Genomic DNA, 22,657 nt, shown 5'->3' with positions numbered 1-22,657 from the left:
TGTTTTCCACAGTAAATAGCAACTTTATCCAAATATATCCCTATTCTTATTAACAAATTTTTTTTCTCCAGATTATTTTCAAGTTAGAGTGGATAAATCTTCTCAGCACTCAGACCACAAAAGTGGAGATCAGGAAAGGAATCTTAACCGAGAGCTCAGTGTAGTTAAGCCCTGCCCCAGCAGGACCAGCCCCCTCTACCACTAGACCTTCATTTCAGACCCTTTTCCACAGGAAGGAACTGACAGCCTCCTAGAGCAAGTGACACACAATTTATACTTGCTACCCTTGAGGGAAGGACCCTGGAACCATCAAACACAATAACAAGCAGAGGAGTGTTCTGACCAAGAACTGTTCGCTTTACATCTCCAAATGATGCAGTGCAAATCTGGTGGTAAGTGCAGGAGAGATGACCTCAAGCAGACGGCCAGCCAAAGAGCCTCAAAATCAGAACAATGTATAAAGGGAGAAGGGGAAATAACCTGACTAAAAAGAAGAACCTTTTTCTTTGGGCCAAGCCCCCGTGTATTAAAGCAAAGAGCTATGACTTTGGGGATACAAATACATCTGCTTCTGAAAAGTAGGACTCAACCAAGAGAGTTTAAGTGTGCAGAAGGACAAAGCTAACTGCTTTGTTTCTCAAAAGCAGATGAGAACTGGACAAAACCATTGGCCTCAAGGTCTGCTTCTCTCCTACTCTCGGACGCTCAACTCAGAGGGTCTCAGAAACCTTCCGGCACTTGGCAGAGCGTGGCAAACTCCCCCCGCCACCCCGCGCCGACTCTGAGCACGTCCCCAACTCTGCCTGCCCAAGGATTCACCTACCACCGGAATCACACACAGGCCCCCTCCACGGAACTCGCTCATATAACGGACACAGACACCCACAGCCTACAATCCAGTACTGCTCAGAACCTAAGCTGGGGTCAGGGTGGCTGACAGGGGTTCGTGGAGTTCTGAACTGGCTGACCCTGGGTCTCTGAAGCTTTTCTTGCTCTCTATATAACTGATGGCCTGGGATCACCACAGCCTATTGGTCCACCCTTTGCAAGAGCTGACAGTCTCCCACACTCTAAAGGAGATCCTGCTCAGGCTAGATGCTCAGACTGTGCACCTGTCAAGCAGGGCTCTCTCACCTCAGAGCACTCTATCCAAAGAGTGGCCAATATACTGCCACTCACAGTAAACTGAACAAACAGAGATACTGAAGTTCACCTTATACTTCATTCTTGCCTATCATTCAAGACATGAAAGAGACGGGCCGGGGGCTTATATCTGGAGGGAAAAACAGACTCTCAAACTAGGTACTGGAAACATGCTCTAAGCTCAGCTTTCCTGCCACTGTTCCCCTCAGTCAGGCGCCCCAATCAGCCTGGCTAGCTCAGAGCTAACACGTGCCCAAGAGGTCCTGGGGGGCTGGACAGGGGTACTTCCGGGAGTTAACAGAAGGAGTCCCATGTCTGTTTCGGAGCTCAGAATGCCCTTGAGAAGAGCCAGGCTGAGCAAAGGTGTGAGAGCTGGCTGACTTCAGAGCACCGAGGCGGTTTGGGACTCCAGGTCAGGTATGTTCCGCTCAGGCAGTGATTCAAGAAGGCAAACTGCTCATGGGGTCAAGGACCTGGGGCCAGACCCAGGCAGGGAGGGAAGAGAGGAAGGTGCTAACAGGGAGGGCTATGAGACAAAGGAAGAGACCAGGGAGTAAAATTCTTTTCGTAAAAAAATTAGCCTGATAGATAAAAAATATACAAAGTTGAAGTTTGTTAAAGACATTGATAACAGGAGGAAAGACAACTTTGAACTGGCGTTTGTTCCCACCTAAGTGCTCACATGGACACGGACACAGATTGCTGCCTCGGGCAGCAGCAGACAGAGACGTCTGGGACAGATGAATACAAACAGAGCCGGTGCCCACAGTGCTCATTAACACAACGGCTGACAAACAAATATACAGAAATTTTTAATTGAGGAACCAAAGGACATGAGGAAAAGAGAGAAAATCTTAAAACTCAGCCTTGGGCTGAGGAGGCGCCACACGGCACTGAGTCCGGCCCAGAGAGCAGTGGGGCGACTGGCCGGGAACTCCTAGAGCAGCTTCTGGGAACAGTGGGTGCAAAGCAACGAAAGACGTACTGGCCACCGGAAACATGTTTCTTCTTACTTTGGGGGTGGGACAGAGGCGGGAAACACACAAGCCCCTGCCTCGTGGGCACGGCGCCACCGACACTACACTCTGAGTATCTCCAGGCAGTTGTTGTAGCAGATGGCAATCCAGTCGGGCTGAGTCGACGCCCACTGCACGTTGTTGATCTCTCCCTCGGCTGTGTAGGCCAGGATAGGGTCCTCGATGGCCCGAGGCATTTGCTGGATGTCCCAGATGAGGGCCTGATGGTCATCCGCTATGGACACAGAGAGCAAGCGAGCAAGGTCACAACTCAGGCAGTGAGGACCATGACCCCTGCACCTGAGCGGGGATCGCAGTTTACAAAGCATTCATTCACCAAAACCCCAGTGAGGGAGGTTTTACTGCAAGCCCCCATTTTATAAATGAGGAAATGTTAAGGCACATGCCCCGAACCACAGAGCTATGCAGCAGTGAGTGGCAGAGCCCGGACGCAAAGCAAGGCCGCTGCCTCTGACCCATTCACCACAGCAGAGCTGGGATGGCGGAAGGGACTTGGATGGGCACCTCATCTCATCTGGGGCAGGCATCAGGAAAGGAAGAAGGGATGGGATAAAAACGATCCCCAAACATGTCATTTTCAGCCACTTAAAGTACTTGAGTGATTAAAGATCCCTCTCTGACGATTCAATTATTTAATGGGATTCTTTTCCCTCCATCTTATGGACATTTATACATCAATGAGGTGTTATACAGATAATGAGATACAGTGTTGTGGGGACATGTGCCCAAGAAAAGGGCCCTGGGAAATACCAGAAAGAAGGAAAGCACCTTAAAAAGACAGATAAGCACATGAAAAGTGCCTGGAAAGAAATATATCAAAATGAGACCAGTGGTACCATTAGGACCGCAAGGTAATGAGTTATGTTTACTTTTCTCTAGTTCCTAAGTGATGTGTAATGTGGTGGTCATGTTACTTTTACGATCAAAATAATAAGTTCTTAATTTAAGAGAGGAAAAAAAGGGCAATGACCTTCCACACCACAGTGTCCCCTAGTCCCATCACCCATCCCGACGTGAAAGCCTGTCTCTCTCCTGAATAAACTAAACCCTCAGAGGCCGCACAACCTGGGCATGGGTGAGAGACACCCTTCCCAGGACTATCTGCATCAAGAGATCTGGGAAGTCGTTTTAAACACTCGGCACCTCTAAAGCAGTAAGTGCCTTTTCCTCAACCTCAACTGAGCACGCTCTTCAGCACCAGCTCCTGCCACTGGAAGGACACAGGGTGGGTGCGGCACCCAGGGCAGCAGCAGGTCTGCAAAGGCGGCCACTGGGAGCCGAAGGTGGGCTTCTGCTGGGTGGGCTGATACTGTTCTCCTTTCTTTCTTTTTGCTCCTCCTGCCCTTCCCTAGCCACACTCCTGGGAAAAAGCGGGCAAGAGTGAAGAAGTCAGGCCACAACATGAGGCACGCAGGACGGCGTTGGGCCTCAACTGCTCCACAAGGAGACAGACAGGCATGAGCAGAGGGCCCCAAACAGGAAGAGCTTCATGCCTTTCGAACTCATGCTAAAATGGCAGAAACCCACCAAACTACATCGCTCCTCTGGCTCCATAATGAACAAGGAAATGAGGATGCTACTGATTTGTGAGGAGGGGAAAAGTATGTTAGGAGGAAACCCAAGGCTCTGAAAAAGATAAGGAGCACAGCATTATGGGGCTAGAGTGGAATCCTGTCTGTAAAACAAAGGGACAGGTATTCATATGGGAGGGATGTGTACACATGGATCCACCTAAAAGGGTCTGGAAGGAGACATACCGACCGTCGTGAGTGGTGCCACCTAAACAAAGTGGGGCTGAAGTAGAAATGGGAAAGGAAGCAGAGAAGATGACGTTCACCTTCCTTTTTTTTACATCTCTGTATTGTTGAATTTTTAATAGCAGGCATTGTTTCTAGAATACAAGCACACTGACGGCCAGCGTATTTTTAAGGGGTACTCTTTTGGGTCTGGCAAATGGAGAGATGGGAACTACACGTCACACACCACGGACCCGGGCAGGCTGTGCAGGCCCTTCCATGCACCCAGAACTCAGGGCAGGGGGCATGTGCTTTTGGTATCTCCCAGGCGACAGGCCCAAAGAGCCAGTTACATCCAAGAGAGACTGCGCCCTCCTTCATGCTCCTGGATGAGTCCTCTGTGCCGACCTAGATTTCAGAGGCGCACAGTAGTTGGTACAAGCCTATAACGGGTACACGATGTAAGTAGTATACAGATGCTCTGACATCACTGAGGGTACAAAATCATCTGGAAATCCGGACTGCTTCAATTTCACAAGCATAGGGAGGCTCTCAATGGAGTTACTCTGTGTAAACCTCTCAAACTATCCTTGGAATACACTAAGGATTACAATTCTAAGGAGACAAGAGGAAGATCTCCTTACCGCTCCCTCCCCATCGCCCCCTGCCAGTAATTACCTGCAGTACAGATGTGGCAGGATGAATGTGGGGCCCAAGCAATGCCATTGACACATGCTCGGTGGTTGTTTAACCTGGCGACAGGCGTGCAGGGAACTCGAACATCCAGAATCACTACCTGCAGAAATAACAAGGAAGAGGCCCAGAAACTTCAGGGTGTGACAGAAAAAAACAAGACACTACACAAGAGAGAGAAAAAAAAAATTGTTTAACTTGTTCATTTGTAGATTTAAAGACTCTTAGAGACAGAGGGTCTCGGCACAGCTAGTTTCTAGTCTGTGTCATAAGCAGCTCAGGGCCTTTAGGCTGCAGGGGAGAAGGCAGAGCAAGTAACATGAATTTGAATAATCCACCAAGTCCTATTAGGTGCATGTGCTAAGGACTCTGTGCATGCTCAGCTGGGCAGCATGGAAGCCCTCTCCCCAACCCCTGCAGCAAAAGTTGAAAGGTAAGCAGCCCAAGGTACTGGTTTCATCAAAATAAAATTCATCACTGCATCATCTCCACCCACGGTCTACTGCTTTTATCAAATAACAGGCTACAGAGTTGCCACTTCCACATCTGTTCACTAAGGCTGGCAGAATCTGTCCAGACTACAGAGGGGAAAACTGCCTGTTTCTTTACTCGGCACCATAAGCACAGGAGATTTGGTTTACTCTTTAGATATTGCTTTTCTTGGCTCCGACTCCAACTCTCCAAGTAGTAAAAGTTCTTAACTCACAGCCCTTGTTCTAGATCAGGTTTTCTCAGTTTCAGCACTCCTGACATTTCGGGTCGGATAATTCCGGGCTGTGAGGAGTGGTCCTGTGCACCACAGGACGTGCAGCAGCATCCCTGGCCTCCACCCACTAGACACCAGTAGCACTGCCCCTCCCCCTCCCACCCCGAAGGTCTCCAGATATTTCCAAAAATCCTCTGAGGAGACAATGGCGACCAGTTGCAAACCATTCTTCTAGATACAGTAAGTACGCAGAGCCGGAGCTGAGTGGCAGGGCCTATGTTAGCCTCAAGCGGGGCTCTCACCTCCATTCCGTCCATGGCCATGGTGGCCAGGTAGTTGGGGTCCTGCTTGTTCCAGCAGAGGCGAAGCAGTGGGTGATGCTGTGGGTCTTCGTAAATGATGGTGCTGTGCTCTAGATGACGGAGGTCAAACATCCGCACCGAGCCATCAGCACCCACAGAGGCAAACATGTCCCTGCCGCCTCCGGCCCGGCTAAATGCAATATCATAGACCTGTTGGTGAATAAGAAGCGTCAGTCGGATTCAGCTCTGTTACCACCCTTTCCTGTAACAGGGAAATCTGCTATCCCTAGTTCATCCAAACCCTTGTTCATGACCCAGAAGGAGGTAAACAAAGCCAAACAGCGCCTGTGAGGACTGGGACCTGAGAGTGCTAACATCAGTGACTTTCCAAAGAGTGAAGGTCATTCTGCTCTGGAAACTGGCTGGCTTCTTCTCACTTCCTGCTTTCCAAGGATTCTTCCGCCACCTCCCGTGATAAAACAAACAGCACATACCCTGCTGACCAGCAGAGCACAAGTAGCTCGGAGCAAGTATTCTGTAGGCTTGGACAGGCTCAGTGAAGCGAGAGCCAGTGGCTGTCTCCTGCCACCCTGTTACAAGATGGAGACATTTATTTCCTGGGCCTTCGTGGTTTCATTTGTGTGTGATCAGAGGCAAATCCATGAGCACATTAAGGCCAAGATCATCGATTTGCTGGGTGGAAGCAGCCACGGTTCTGCTGAGAAACCTGGACCTGAGATTCATTTGCGAGAAAGAAGTAACAGAGTTTTGAATCTCGGGAGGCTCAGGTGTTCCTATACTTACGGAGAGGCTTAATACCGCTCTCTTGTCCTAGGACACGCTATCTCTTCTCCTAGTTGGTTTGTACTCATAAGTGAATCAATTTAGGTTTTGAATCATTGTTTTCTGCACTTATTACTTGCTACAAACATTGCACTCTGCTAATGTCTATGAGAAAACAGAGGCAGAGAGCAACAGAGAGCCAGACAAGCGGAGAGAGAGAATCTGAAAAAGGAAAACAAAATGCCAAACAAAACCTATCTTCTGGGGCCAAGGGCAAAGACAGCTGACTTCTGGGGAGACATGCGTGGAATCCCTCACTCAGGACCGTGACTCCAGCCTTCTGGAGGTTCTACCTGCTAAGGGACACTGGCAAACAAGCATCTGTTTCTATTCAACCTCGTAACTTCCTTTTCCTCTGGCTGACTATGAAGAAATTACACTTCTCTTTCTGTAGTAGGAATTAGGAGTGGTTCAATGGGGCACTGGGCTGGTCATCACAAGGAGGCCTGACAGATCAAGGCTCTGTCCAACACCGACCAGCTACCTTAGGGCTGGGCTGTGTTTATCCATATGTGCACCCAGGGTTGGCTCCCAGTAACTCGCAGGGACAGGGACACCATGGCAGCACCACTAAGCAGTAAGGTTCTCACAGGCAATATGGCCGAGTGTGTAAAGCTCAGCTCTGACTGCTTCTTCTTCTGTGCTCCACCAGTGTATTTCATCATAAGCCAAGGGAGGGAAATAACTCCCAGATATATGCTACCCTCCTCTGCACCAATCCGCCAGCAGCAACGAGAACCTCCTGGCAAGTCTTTACTTCAACAGAGAGAGGTGGGCTGAGAAAAATCTAAGGTGCCAGGAGGCGTCATGTTCCTCTCAGAACAACCACCCTTCGATTCATTTCTTCGAGGCCGGGGTGCTGGCCCAGGGCCCGTTGGCTGTTGAGATCGCTGCTCCCATTGTCTACACTGCACTACCTCACTGCAGCTCCGGTGTGGCTTCTCAGCTTTACCATCATCTGTGTAAGCAATCTCCTCATTAAATCCCCTCAGTTTAAATATTTAAAGTAGCTCTAGGTTTCTGGGTTGGACCCTGACAGAGGACAGCAGGCTAAGCTGTCACAGAACCAAAATGCGGCAACCTGCTCCACTTGATGCCCAGAGGGCTCCCAGAACCTCCTTATACCGATCTTCTCGGCAGGACAAACTCTTCCCTCGCCCCTTGGCTTATGGCAGCCAAGTCCAGCAGATTTGTAACAGATCTTACCGTTGGGAGCACAGAAAGCCAAAGAACAACCTCTCACTAAGAATGATAATCTAGTCACCAGCTTTCCATTCTGTGGACAACCTCAAGTTTCTCACCTCATGTCAAGGCATCCTTTTTATTGGTACAGATACTAATAATCTTCACTGTGCAGGGTACGATAGAAAAGAAAACACTACCCACAGGAAACGTCCTATAATTTTTCTGGTAGAGGACCAGCATGCAGCGGCTCTGGCAGTTAAAGATTTATGACCACTTTACAAAATCACTCAGAAGAACGCTTTGTTAACACAATTACAGATAGCTTCCTTTGGCTCTTCCAATAAACACAGGAGAAACATCACCATCAAAATAAACCATATTCAATTCCAAATAGTCTTAAAGTATAAGCATTAAGTGAACATACTAGAATTTCATAAAACAAGTTTAGAGAAAAATTAATGATTTAGTTTTGTCTGCCAGGAAATATTCCCTCTTCTTGCCTCCCTGCTCCCAAAAAAGTAAATATATTTCAAGATAAGTGTTACTCTAAGATTATTTTTTAATCACATTCAGTCCAAGTTTGTCTATAAGAGATCTCATTATTAAAACCCAATAATCTCTGGCACAAGAAGAAAAACAACAGACTACAGAATGTTTACACCAGCCAAAAAAAAAATACACTCATTTACAACAGTGCTGTTTTCCACTGTTCTGACACATTACTATTTTCAATTTAAACAAGACGACGTCAGCATTATGATTTTCCATGTCATTTGCAAAACAGGGAGAGAACAGCCTGCCTTCACGCTGAAGGCATAGAAAGCAGCTGCGCACCAGCATCAGTACCTCTTTGTCATGGGCAATCAGCTGGGTCTTCACATGGCCGGACACAAGATTCACTCGCCCCAACACCTGCCCGGTCTCCAGCCCCCATATGGTACACGTCGTGTCAATGCTGGAGGTACCTGGAAACAACCAGTGCAAGTCAGCAGCTGACGGGGGTGAAGTTCCCACGCCAGCTTCTCTCCTTGTCCCTATTCATCTATTCAGCCCAAGAGACAACGCACTACAAACACTTCTTGAGTACAGGGATGGAGACCCCAAAAGAGTCACGTGGGCTTCCCTGGTGGTGCAGTGGTTGAGAGTCCGCCTGCCGATGCAAGGGACGTGAGTTCGTGCCCCGGTCCAGGAAGATCCCATATGCCGCGGAGCGGCTGGGCCCGTGAACCACGGCCGCTGGACCTGTGTGTCCGGAGCCTGTGCTCCGCAACGGGAGAGGCCACAGTGGTGAGAGGCCCACGTACCGCAAAAAGAAAAAAAAAAAAGAGTCACGTACTCCATCCTCACCCCAGGGCCTTGGACTCTGCCTGGAGAGACAAGACATGCACACGTGGGAAGCTCAACTCCACGGGAGGAATTAATAACCACATTCCATATTTAGCCTCTTCCCCACTCGGCCCCATTTTAGGATGTTGCACAGACCTCAGGGCCCTGGTTAAAAACTGGCCCAGTGTTATATCTGAGAAAATGTATCTTTGCTTCTTCACACTGGAATACACCCTCCCTCACTCCCTTACCTAAAAGATAAGGATCCACCTCATTCCAGTCAAAGGAGGTCAGAGGAGCACAGAAATCCGAGTTCTTGTTATTGTTTAGCAAACATTCCAGCCTGGTCTCTGTTTCACCAACCTGAAGGAACAATAATCTTTAAAAACTCAGCCAGTCTTATCTTCACAAAAAATCTTTAAAGCCTCTTTTAGTCCATATTTTAGTAAATTTAAGACGTGGGGGACATTTTTATCATAGAGTAATAAAAACCAGAGGAACTACTTGAATGCTACTTCTTTCCAAGCTTTCTCCTCTGCCCAGCTTTGTTTCCCAAATTTTCACCCCCAAATTCTTCTAGACAAGAAGTCTTCTCACTCTGCCCAAACCGGGGCATCTGTACCCTGCCTGGCTGGACGCCACACCTCCAGCTACAGGAGAGGCCATGGTGACGGCTCGGCAGAGGGGAGGGGAGGCTCCAGGATCCACTCCCATGCTGCACTAGAAGCAGCGGCCTGGATTTTGTTTAATTTACTCAAAAATATCCTGGCTGTAAATAGAATAAGAGGCCGCCGGTGTCCCCACCCCTGCAGAAGGCCTTCGTGCTTACATCACGGTCACTGAGCCTTGAGCTTCCAGGCCGACTGCAGTCGGCAGCAGGACTTGAAGGAATCTTGGCTGGACTCACTAGGAAATCTGCTGAGCCAAACAAGCTCAGTCCAGATCCGCTCCCACCTGTTCTCCCGGCTGCAGTGATCTGGCCTCCAGCCCCGGCCTGTTCTCCGTGCGTCCACGCTGCTGCGAGCAGCTGACTCTGCGGAGGCCCATCAAGCACCTGCTTACCCTCCACACGCGGAGATAGTCGCCACTCGTCGCCAGCAGGTCTGGATAGACGCCTTTTGTGTCAGGGATCCACATGAGCTTTGTGGTGGGGTACGGATGGTCGAAGGTGTTCCGGCAAATAAACTCCGAACTCTCTTCGTCTAAACCAACAAGCTGGACCTGTAACACAGCAGAATCCAGCCACGTAAACATCTGCTTCTCGGGAGCTGCACCAAATACACCAGACCCCTGTCAGTGACAGCCGTCCTGACGCTGTACTACTCTTCACTGCAGAGGCAAGAACTAAGAGAGAGAGGGCATCTAGTCCAACGGGCCTGCTGCTCAGACGAGGAAACCCAGCCTTGGAGGGGTTGAGTTACACTGAAGACTGCAGAGCTAGTCAGAGGCAGAGACAAAATCTGAATACAGGTTTTCTGACTCCAACTCCTGCCCTCTTGATCCAACACCCTAGAGCTGTGTTAACTGCCCAGCTGGTTACCTTCCCCCACAAGCCGAGGCACTTGACAACGTGCAGGTGTGGTTTTAGTGACCCCACGACTAGAAGTGCTGTGGACATTTAGTGACAGCCAACAAAGGAACGTCTCACCTAAAAAGGCAATCGTAGGGGCTTCCTTGGTGGTGCAGTGGTTGGGAATCCACCTGCCAATGCAGAGGACACGGGTTCGAGCCCTGGTCCAGGAAGATCCCACATGCTGCGGAACTACTAAGTCTGTGAGCCGGAACTACTAAGTCTGTGAACCACAACTACTGAGCCTGCACTCTAGAGCCTGTGAGCCACAACTACTGAAGCCCACGCGCCTAGAGCCCACGCTCCGCAACGAGAAGCCACCGAAATGAGAAGCCCGCTCCCCTCAACCAGAGAAAGGCCATGCGCATCAACGAAGACCCAACACAGCCAAAAATAAAAATAAATAAAATTTATTTTAATAAAAAAGGCAATCATCCACAAACCGCCTCCTCCTCTAGCCCCCCAACCTCGCCCCCACTGGCTGGTAATATGCTGACACAGAAGGGTGTGCCAAACAAGCATTCGGGAGCCCAAACCACTGTAACTGGCAAAAAAGCGGGTACTGTTGATGAGAAAGTCCCAGCTGGTCTGGCCACCTTTTCTTTGAGTCAGTTTTGGACCAATATTGACTTCCATCCTTTGCTGTCCAACTCAATCTGGCTCAGTAGGAAATGCCACCTGCTATACATTTGCTTATGAACTTCCACCAGCTGGAAGATGGAATGGTAGGGAGGATAAACGAGAGGATAGGCACTAACCATATAGCAGAAAGAATTCCTTCCACTCCTGTCTTGCTGACTCCAGTCTCAGATACCAATATCTTCCTATCTTTTTTTTGTTTAAACAATTTTATTTAGGTACAATTGCATACAATAAAATTCACTCACTTTAGGTGTACAGTATCACTGAATAATATTGCATTATGTGGGGGCTTCCCTGGTGGCGCAGTGGTTGACAGTTCGCCTGTCAATGCAGGGGACACGGGTTCCTGCCCCGGTCCGGGAAGATCCCACATGGTGCAGAGCGGCTGGGGCCGTGAGCCATGTCCGCTGAGCCTGCGCGTCCGGAGCCTGCGCGTCCGGAGCCTGTGCTCCGCAACAGGAGAGGCCACAACAGTGAGAGGCCCGCGCAAAAAATAAATAAATAAAATTTTAAAAGGTGTACGGTGGGCTTCCCTGGTGGCGCAGTGGTTGAGAGTCCACCTGCCGATGCAGGGGATGCGGGTTCGTGCCCTGGTCCAGGAAGATCCCACATGCCGCGGAGCGGCTGGGCCCGTGAGCCATGGCCGCTGAGCCTGCGCGTCCGGACCCTGTGCTCGGCAACGGGAGAGGCCACGGCAGTGAGAGGCCCGCGTACCGCAAAAAAAAAAAAAAAAAAAAGTGTATGGAAAGGTTCTGAGGAGGCATAGAAACGGAAGGCATCCCCAGCAAGTGGGGCAGAGTTACTAACTAGATGGCCCACTTGGCGGGCAGCAAGAGGAACCAACGGAGAGAGCCCCGCAGAGGAGGCTGATGAAACATGCCTAGGGCAGGCTCGAGAGCCCTGACAGCAAACTGAAAACAGAGGTGGGTTTTCCCTCGTGAAGGCGTCTGAGAGGCAGCGGTAGGACTGTGAGACCGTGGAGGTATGAGCATGGGGCCTGGTAATGCTGGGCGGGACTGACTGGATCCAGGAAGAGGCTGGAGGCGGGGAGCTCAGCCTGGAGACCCACAGGGGAACAGGTGGGAAAGGTTAAGGGCCTGTGGTGACCGGTAGTGAGAATGGCAAGGGATAACCCGAGATGGCCACAAGAAGGATTTTGACAGAATGAACAGTTCTTATGGAATTAAAAAGTTGACATTCTGACCTTTGCAGAAAACAAAATGTAAAGGAAGATTCTAGATGGAACAGGGAAAATTGGCATCAGGCTTGGTGGGGGAAGGAGGAGAAAATAGATGAGAAGGTAAATTTTGTGGCTCACTGGGCAGAATAAAGCGTAAGCCTCTCATATAGATTCTGAGCCAGATATTGCATTCATCTATTTATTCAAATATTTACCTAGTGGTTATTAGGTGCCAAGCCCTAAGTGCTGGGGATGTGGCAGCAAGCACAAAATCCCTCTTTCTAGCCATGCAGGTAAGGCTAAACTAGAAGGGGAAAATGCTGCTACTGCTAAAAGTTGCTTTCCAGCCATTGGAGGCTTCTCTGCAAACCTCAAAATATCAGCTCCCATGAGCACGTGCCACTTAGGATCCACTTAAGCAGGCATTCAAAGCTTTCGCTAGCCTACCTTATCTTCCACTTTCATTTATCTAGTCAGTGCTTCCCATCCCTCTCCTTACACTGCCCTCACTTATAAAATCCTCATACCTCCTTCCGTTGATCCAAATCCTGCCCAGTATTAATAAAGAACGGTGGCATCAGCCTTCCAGGCCTCCTTACTTACCACTTGCTAGTTGTAGGACCTTGGACATGTTACTTAACTTTGCTAAACCTGTTTCCAATCTGTAAAGTGAGGATATTCACAGTACCTACACCTCACAGAGTTGTATGTAACACCTTTTGTTTGTAAACTGTTCAGTATGATGCCTTCCTCAGTGTATGAGCTTTTAATATTCTTACACCTCACCTCCTTCATAAACCATCTGCAGTCTTCCCAGCACAGTGGTCTCTCAGTACTTATCTATTCCATCCATTTGGTGACTAATCCCACACTGCCTCATGAAAGCACCTGCATGACTGTCTTATGCTATTTCTCTTAGTAAATGCCTTAAAAACAGGGCCTGTAGGGACTTCCCTGGTGGTCCAGTGGTTAAGGGTCCGCCTTCCAATGCGGGGGACGCAGGTTCGATCCCTGGTCAGGAATCTAAGATCCCACATGCCGCGGGGCAACTGAGCCCGTGTGCCGTGACCACTGAGCCTGCACGTTCTGGAGCCTACATACCACAACTAGAGAAGCCCGTGATGAAGAGCCCGTGTGCCACAACCGGTACCCGACACAGCCAAATAAATAAATAAACATTAAAAAAATAAAAAATTAAACCTACACACCATTGTAAAGCAATTATACCCCAATAAAGATGTTAAAAAAATAAAAATTTAAAAAATTAAAAAAATTAAAAATTAAAAAAAAACAGGGCCTGTGTCTTACTCCTGCTTGTACTGCCAACAGCAATGGTTTTCAAATCTGGCAACCAGATTTACCTAGAGTGCTTTACACATTCCTGGGCTCCCCACCGTTAGCCCAAGATTCTGATTCAACAAGTGTCAAGTGGGGCCCAGGAGTCTATATTCTTAAGACCCTCCCTGGTGATCTGATTCAGCAAGGTTTGACAACCTCTGCACAACAGTACCTAACCTAGGGAAGAAGCCAGGAAATGGCTGGGATCTTTCCTGATCTTCCCAAAGACTTCATGTGTTTGCACAGACTCGTGTTTCATCCTTGGCCTAACTCGCTTTAGCTCTTCTGCTCCAAATTGCCAACCAAGTACTGAAAGGAATAACACTTTGCTTTCACTGTTATTCAACTGTTGTTCATATATGCAGATGTTAAAAATTTAATGAAAGAGAATGTAAGTTCTCTTGAATATTCATATAATACAGAATGAAGTGGTAAAGTCTCCCATTAACTTCACCCTCAATTCTACTTAGTGACTCTCAAACCAGTTTGATATGAACTACTTTCCAAATGTTTTTCCAAACAAAACACCAAAAAAAACCCCAGATAAGTTTGGACCATAAAATGTATTCTGTAACTTGCTCTTAACAACATCTTGGAAGATCTCACGTCCGTACAAATAGCTCTACCTCATTCTTCCACAGCAGACTGTGGTAAGCACACCATAATTTAACTATTCATAGTTACTGTGGTTATAGCCCATTGTTTTGCTATTATAAACAATGCTCTGTACATATATGTGTAAAGGCTTTTATTGGTCAGATTGCTAAAAGTGTAACTGCTGCATCACATTTTAGATGTTAATACCACAGGAACTATGAGATAATAAATGTGTGTTGTTTTAAGCTAAAAAAAAAGTCACAGATTCTGTCCAGCAGCCTTTGAAAAGGCTGCTTCCATTTACACTTTCATTAACAGTATATGAGGGTGCCAATTTCCCCATACCTTTGAAAACACTGAAAATAATCTTTTAACATTTTTGTTAATCTGAGAGACGAAAAATGGCATTTTACTACTGAAGGTGAGCATATTTATTATTTTTACTTCTGAATAATAATTTTTAAAATGAGTGCTTATAATGGACCAAGTATAAGCATTACACTTACTGCTTTACATGCAATACCTCATTTAATCCTCTCAACATCTCCATGAGGTAGGTACTCTTATTCTTCCCACTTTCCTAAGAGATGGAGTAAAAGAGATGTTAAGTATCTTGCCCAGGATCACAAAGGTTATCACTTCCCCATACTATCAGCAACACTAGAAGCAGTAACTTAATTTTTATAAATTTGAAAGGGAAAAGTAACATCACAGGGTCAATTCTCATTCCCCTTAACTACCTGAGGTTGAGTATCTTTTCCTGTTTATTGATCACTTGCATTTTCTCTTCTACAAACTGGCTATTTATACTCTGTTCATTTTTCTATCACACTAAGTAAATTAGCTCCTACTGGCTGTCATGTTTTGAAAATATTTTTCGTTGTCCTATCATCTGTCTTTTGACTTTGTCCACAGGATATCTTTTCACATAGAAATGTTTTATTTGTATGTACAGTTGACCCTTGCACAAGGTGGGGGGTTAATGCACGTATAATTTAGTATCTGAGTCCTCTGCATCTTTGGATTCAACCAACCATGGACCCTGTGTAGTACTTAATTGAAAAATATCCACTTATAAGTGGACCTGTGCAGTTTAAACCCGTACTGTTCAAGGGTCAACTGCACTATAGCCTGTCAATCTTTTCCTTAGTTGACTCTGGATTTAATGATTGGCTTAAAGATCACCTTCTCTGCGCACCCTCCACTGCCCCAGTACAAATTTCATAGTCAATTTTCTTTTACTATGTTTGGGGGACTGTTCCTTACTTGATCTGGAATTGATTTTCATATATGACGTGAATTAGGGGGCTCTAAATTTTTCTGCCGTACAATTTATTTTTTTCCCCAGTGAGTTAAAGTTCTATCTTATCAATAACTACATTTCTATATATACTTAGTTCTGCTTTGGAACGTTGTGTGTGATTGCACCAACTATATGTGGTATTGGCTGTAACTATACCAATTCCAGTATGTTTACTCTGATCTGGTAGGCAAGTGTTCCCCTCTCTGTTTTCAAAACATCTTTTCCCTTTTTTTTTTTGGACATCAGTATACATTTATTTTTAAGACTCTGGAGACAAATAGTATTCCAGTTCTAGCCTCGCATTTACCTTCTATGTCACTTTGGGGAGTTACTTAGCACATCTGGGCCTCAGCTTCCTCATCTTCCCATAAGTTCTGATATGTATTATTTTTACCAATCAGCTGGTTTCCCTTAAGAAAAATTTTTTTCTTAATACATGGCCAATTTTTATAAATTATCTTTTTAAAAAGTGCATTCTATTCCCCATATAAATCTTATATACTCAAGTATATTTGCAGGTATTCACAGTAGCACAATCTGTAATAGCTGCAGATTTGCAGACACTGCTCCATGCCTTCTATCATCAACTGTGGCTAGCCTGACTTTTCCTTCCCCTCTTCAAGAGGATGTGATCATTTTGCCTGAATGTCCAAAGATTCTTTCTTCACCCTAGGAAAATGTAGACACTTTCCTAGGAAAGTTTTCAGTGCCAATTGTTTTGTGTCCATTTCTCTTGAGATATAGTTTGAACTCATTACTTCAAACCTTTATTCTATAAAGTCTTCTTTAACGACATATTTGAGTTTTTGTGTTTCATTTCTTTGGTCTTCTTCAGAGACACCAATTATACCTAAGTTAGACATTCTTTATTTTCTGCATCTATTACAGACTTTCTAATTGTTCATTTCCACTTCATTTTCTCCATCTGTCTTCCCTATCTTTCACTGTTTTCAGCAGTTTGTATTCATTTTAATTCTCTTTCTAATGTGGCTTTTAGGTCTGTGATAATTTTTGTTTTCTCTTCCACTTTTTTCCTGGGCTGCACCTGCTGGTGGTCCCATTTTCTCTTGTCACCATGCCTATTTTACCTGATCTCCTGTATCTCCACCTGGAGTTCTTTATTTTCTTAAGTTATTTGAATTCATGGTGGCCATTAATTTTCAACTAAGGTGAAAACAATTTTCTAGTGTAGATACTTTACCTTCCATTTGTTTCCCATTTTTTTCCCCTCCTTTCTTATAGTATCTCTCTATTGCTACTATGCTGGTTCCTGAATGAGGCAAGTTCTTTCTAGATGATCTGAAGGAAGTTCCTATGGGAGAGAGGTCAGGGCCATGTTCCAAGTTAGCATAAATACATGAGGCTTTTGCATCTTCCCAACCAACAGAGATGAAGAGCTGTCAAGCTGCTCACAATTCAATCTCTTCCAACCTGCCTCATCTAGTGCTTCTAGAGACGATGGCATGTCTCCATGTCTCCTTATACAGCTTAGCTTCCCTCTCATCCAAGGTGTCAAGTGCGGTCTAGAGAAGCTCCTGCTGCCTTCTGTGCACCCTCTTCTCACTGTCCCAAACAAAGGATTGTTGGTTTTGCCCATCAAAATCCTATCCTGGAGAACTGTGCTCTTCTGAGTTTGAATCTGCAGCCACAGACATCCTTTCTCAGCATCTTCCTATACCCATTTGATTTTCATTATACTGCCATCCTTCCTCACTTATTGTGGGAGCGTAAGGAAAAAGTATGTCTTTAATCATCTTGTCAACATTTAGGTTACCCCTCTGCCTTTTCTTTCCTCCATAGTCTTCCCTGTCCTCCTGTTAAACTTCTTCTATCTCCCACCTCCACTGCCTTTCTGCAACTATTGTTTCACAATGCTTTACCCCAACATGTGAAACAAATGCCCCCTAGAAAGAAAAGACTGTGAAATAAGATCATTTTTACTTATTTTTAAACTGTGGATATTACTATGTCAGATATCTCCTAAGGAGCAGATATAAAACATAAAATATTTATTCCTTGGAGGCATGACCACACCTTCACTTTCAATTACTTTCATGAACAACAACATAAATTACTATTCACATTACTCATACCTTGTATTTTTTAAAATTTAAAAGCTGCTGTGTTTATCTTGTTACTATGCTCCTCGAGGGAGGAGACTGTGTATCCCGCTTTAACTACATGCAGTGCTAGTACCAGAACATGAAGGTGAATGCATATGAATATGTGTGCACATATATGTAATTAATAATAATAATAAAAAAACCCGGGGCTTCCCTGGTGGTGCAGTGGTTGCGAGTCCGCCTGCCGATGCAGAGGACACGCGTTCGTGCCCCGGTCCGGGAAGATCCCACCTGCCGCATAACAGCTAGGCCCGTGAGCCATGGCCACTGAGCCTGCACATCCAGAGCCTCTGCTCCGCAACGGGAGAGGCCACAACAGTGAGAGGCCCGCGTACCGCAAAAAAAAAACCCAAGTTATCTAAACCAGTAATACCACTCTTGACAGTAGAACATTTCCCCACAATTGTTAATATAACCAAAATCAGCTAAGGCAAAATTCTGACAGAATAAACCAGCTTTTCTTGGTCTTTTCCATTTGTCCTCCTTTCAAGCCTGTTCCTGACTGATTATTGTTGATCAACATCTGCAGAGAGGTCCTGCCTTGTCAAACTCTGAGATGAACTCTGGCACAGCACCCCTTCAGCTCCTGGCTCTGAGGCTAATCAATCAGCTCTGGCATCACAGCCCCAGGCAGGCCAGACTACCTACAGAACACAGATTCACTCCTTGTTCAAATCACAGCATCTCCAGTAAGTCTGTGTGAACCAGGTTAGGGCAAAAAACAATATAGCAGAATTTTATTCAGTGGTCTCATGGAGGAATTAGTCCCCTCACTGTCTAGAAAAAAGAAAGGAGGAAGTTAAAACCAGAAGAGTTTTATACTTTAAATTCCCCTGCTGACACTCTTGGCAAGGACTGATGGAGCACTGCAAAATTTTAAATATCTATCAAAAATACTTATGTGTATTAAAACACTTTCTCTTTACTGCTACCAATCTCAAATCTGCTAAGAAAGGATACAGAAGGTTACCAAGTATCATCGCTGTGCCTAAAACACATAAATATTTGTTGAATTAATGAACAAATGAATGAGAATCCTGAAAGGCTGCCAGAAATACTGAGAAATGAAAACTTATATGCCAGGGTCAAAACCATTATGTGCCAAATACGCAGTGGTTGGGGGTCCGCCTGCTGATGCAGGGGACACGGGTTCATGCCCCGGTCCGGGAGGATCCTGTGTGCCGCGGGGCGGCTGGGACCGTGGGCCATGGCCGCTGGGCTTGCGCGTCCGGAGCTGTGCTCCGTGGCAGGAGAGGCCACAGCAGGGAGAGGCCCGCGTACCGCAGGAAAAAAAAACAAAAAAAAAACCATTACGTGCCAAATAGATAAAGTAATTCTACATTAAAGATCTCATAGGAATCAACACAGGCTGACAAAGCAAGCATTCATCCCATGTGCATTTCAAGTACAAGGTAGTCTTACTCAGATTCACTACCAGTATTCTTCAAAAAGCATCAGGTATACCTATGATTTCTCTCCTCAGAACCTCAAAAAATGTTTTCTAGATGCCAAATCTTAACGCACATATGGTCAGCTAGTTAAATATTAGGGCAAAATAAATCCCAATCACGCTGTCAATTCTATTCAAAACCAACCCTGAAACATGCACCTAAGTGGAATAGAAGCCCAGGAACTGCTACCCATCTTTCCCCATAAAACAAGGGAAATACCACTCGTCTAAAGATGACAGATATTGTCAAAACTCAGGAGAAATACCAGAGTTCTTTTTTTTTTTTTTTTTAATTTATTTTGGGCTGTACTGGGTCTTCGTTTCTGTGTGAGGGCTTTCTCTAGTTGTGGCAAGCGGGGGTCACTCTTCATCGCGATGCACGGGTCTCTCACTATTGTGGCCTCTCTTGTTTCGGAGCACAGGCTCCAGACCCGCAGGCTCAGTAGTTGTGGCTCACGGGCCTAGTTGCTCCTCGGCATGTGGGATCTTCCCAGACCAGGGCTCGAACCCGTGTCCCCTGCATTAGCAGGCAGATTCTCAACCACTGTGCCACCAGGGAAGCCCCAGAGTTCTTATATCAGAGTTACTGTGTCTAATCCAGGTAGAACAAGAGAAAATGGGCTTAAACTAGCATATTACACTACTTGGAGTCCGACAACAAGAAGCTTCTACACCACAAAATGGGTTTGGTTGAAAGAAACCAAGAGAATTTTTTCCCCTGGGTCTTTAAAAGGCAAAGGAATGAACATAATGACCTTTTGAGGTACCTTTCTGACCTAAGGTCCTGATTTTTCTCTGGAAAATACAAAAGTCAAATTTACCTAACACCCATATAATGCTCCTTGATTATATTTCGATTACAGATAGAGTAGTGATGATGTTTAAGTAATAATAGCTAACATTTCTAAATTGCTTACTATGTGCCAGGCAGAGTTCCTAACTCCATTACATATATTAACTCATTTAATCTTATTACTCTCATTTTACAGATGAGGAAACTGAGGCACAGAGTTTCATTTGCTTAAGGCCATACAAAACTGGTAAGTGGCAGGGCTGAGATCTCAACCCAGACTACCTCAAAGAGGCTATTTGGTAATTGAGCTTTTTTCATGGGATGGAATCAATATTTAGGCACATGCAGATGCAAAAAGAAGGATTCCTGTCTCTGGTCAGGAGATGCCAAGGTAACTCCAGGGTAATGGTCTTAGAGCACCACCTGGACCACCTGTGTCTGAATGACCTGGGTGTCTGTTAACTAGTGAAGCCTGAGAATGTATAAGTCCCTCAAAGGATTCTTATACACAAGCTAAAATTTAGAAAACCATTCTCCAACACCAGTGTTGCTCTATCCCCAAGCAGAGACCACAAAAAAACAACATCAAACACAATTACCAATAGTAGGACTCTTTATTCCAGGTGTAGTTGATAGAACCTAGTTTACTCCACAACAATTCCCAAATTTATTCGGATGATGGAACACCTGGAAGTCAAGTTGTTCTTGAAATGCTAAGAGATTTAATTCTACCGAACTACAAATAATTTTACTACAGGAAAATGTGATGACATGAATACAAAATTTTTCTTAAATTATAATCACGTTTTCTTAATGTCTCACAGTAAAAAAAGATGACCGTTTCTAGGCTTTTTCATCAATGTTAATTTGCTGTGTCAATTTATTTTGTCCTCTACTGGCAATTACTATTGACAGCAAACAGGAACCAAAGGTCTGAGAATTTCAACCAATAATTTTAAAATTCCTCTAAAATATGAAGTCTGGCACCTCCATGTCCAGGTTTCTCCGAAACTGAGCCTGATAATCACTGTGTTAAAGTGAGATTTATTGCCCGCCAGCCCCTAAGCACAGATCCTCTACAGCAGGGTTTCTTACCTTGAGGTCCATGAACTTGAGGCGGAAAATCACATTTACATTTTCACAAACCTCTAGCTAAAATTTATCATCTCCTTCCATTACAAATGGAGGCAGCTACTCACCATGGCATCAAGATCTGTGATTTGTTACCAATAAAAATCACTGATTTTTTCATATCACATCAAAGTGAACATCTTGAAATGTTGTTTACCCTCATCCCTACTTCAAGATTAATGATTATAATGGATGATGTAATTTAATGAGTTAACTTAATTAAAAGTACAGATTATCACTTTTTTTTGTTTTTTGTTTTTTGCAGTACGCGGGCCTCTCACTGTTGTGGCCTCTCCCATTGCAGAGCAACAGGCTCCGGACGCGCAGGCTCAGCGTGTCCCCTGCATCGGCAGGCGGACTCGCAACCACTGCGCCACCAGGGAAGCCCCCAGATTATCACTTTTTAAAAAATGTTTTTAATAACTATACCTCAGGGCTTCCTATAATCTGGGGATGCGGGTTCGTGCCCCGGTCCGGGAGGATTCCGCATGCCGCGGAGCGGCTGCGCTCGTGAGCCATGGCCGCTGAGCCTGCGCGTCCGGAGCCTGTTGCTCCGCAACGGGAGAGGCCACAACAGTGAGAGGCCCGCGTACCGCAAAAAACAAAAAAAACGAAAAACAAACAAACAAACAAAAAATAACTATAGCTCAATATGATTGGTTTCCTTTGTAATCCTATGTATTTTATGCATTTGAAAACAGAATTATGAACAGAGATCTACTGGCTTCAAACTGCCAAAGGTGTCCATGACAGACAGACAGACACACACACACACACACACACACACACGCACGCACACACACACAAGTTAAGAACTCTGACCTAGATAGGTGAGGGCACAAAAACAGTAGGCAAGACACTGCACTGCCTACATCATGCAAGTGAACTGAGACAGAGGTAACCGCTTAACCTATTACTCCTGGGATCATCAGACCACGCGGCCTGTGTGCCTGTGGCACAAAGAAGGGGCTCCACATGGTTACTAAATGAAAGGACAAACTTTGGGGTAGAGTCCCTGCAACGGAGGTTTGACACCAATTACTCCACTGATTCCCCCAGCAGCCTAACTGTGGCTCAGTTTCTCCTCTCTTAGAAATGGGACTACTGCTTACCCAAATCGACCCTGGAAGAACTTGCAAGGAAAAAAAATCTATCTGTGTGAAAAGATTCAAGCCCTTTGAAAGATATATTTTACTTTTCTTCCCCTTTTAAACATGTATCCTTAAACAACAGTTCTAATGTTCTCAATTTTACTAGTTCAGTTTACACATCAGGGCCTTGAATTCCATTCCCAGCTCTGCCGTCCACTATGGGCCATAAAGAAGAAAGAGGCACCAGAGAGAAGAAAATAAAGCTATGTCTTGTCAGGACTCTCTGCTTTCTGTGGGCAATGGGTGGACTCCAAGATCAGTGCATACTCCCCAAGATTTGTTTGTAAATTGTGTATGTGTGATGTCTGGGTAATGAAAGTCCATCGTTTTCATCACTTTCTCAAAGGGGATTCCAAAATAGTTAAGACCTAACTCTAGAGAAACAGATGTGCTCCTGAAAAACTGTCA

The 22,657-nt window shown here is 45.7% G+C and overlaps 1 protein-coding gene across 7 annotated transcripts in view; it reads right to left on the bottom strand.

The window, feature by feature from the left end:
• Positions 1-22,657, bottom strand: part of DCAF7 (DDB1 and CUL4 associated factor 7) — a 33,888-nt gene that overhangs the window by 9,669 nt on the left and 1,562 nt on the right. For 5 of the 7 annotated variants that reach the window (XR_010937489.1, XR_010937487.1, XR_010937488.1 and 2 more), the window contains exons 2-8: positions 14,822-14,878; positions 10,034-10,192; positions 9,223-9,334; positions 8,492-8,610; positions 5,618-5,827; positions 4,595-4,712; positions 2,157-2,394 (exon numbers count right to left, since the gene is read on the bottom strand). Coding sequence is in view for 2 of the 7 variants with exons in the window: in XM_067715745.1 (XP_067571846.1) it covers positions 2,222-2,394; positions 4,595-4,712; positions 5,618-5,827; positions 8,492-8,610; positions 9,223-9,334; positions 10,034-10,192; positions 14,822-14,878 (948 nt within the window). In the remaining 5 variants the exon portion in view is untranslated. Of the gene's footprint in view, positions 1-1,942; positions 2,395-4,594; positions 4,713-5,617; positions 5,828-8,491; positions 8,611-9,222; positions 9,335-10,033; positions 10,193-14,821; positions 14,879-22,657 lie in introns of those variants that run through there. The other 2 variants (XM_067715745.1, XM_067715746.1) reach the window with 2 other exon arrangements.

The sequence above is a fragment of the Pseudorca crassidens genome, chromosome 19 (genome assembly GCF_039906515.1).
Source record: "Pseudorca crassidens isolate mPseCra1 chromosome 19, mPseCra1.hap1, whole genome shotgun sequence".
Lineage (NCBI taxonomy): Eukaryota > Metazoa > Chordata > Mammalia > Artiodactyla > Delphinidae > Pseudorca > Pseudorca crassidens.
Note: the sequence above shows the minus strand (reverse complement) of the source record. Positions and strands in the feature narration are given on the sequence as shown.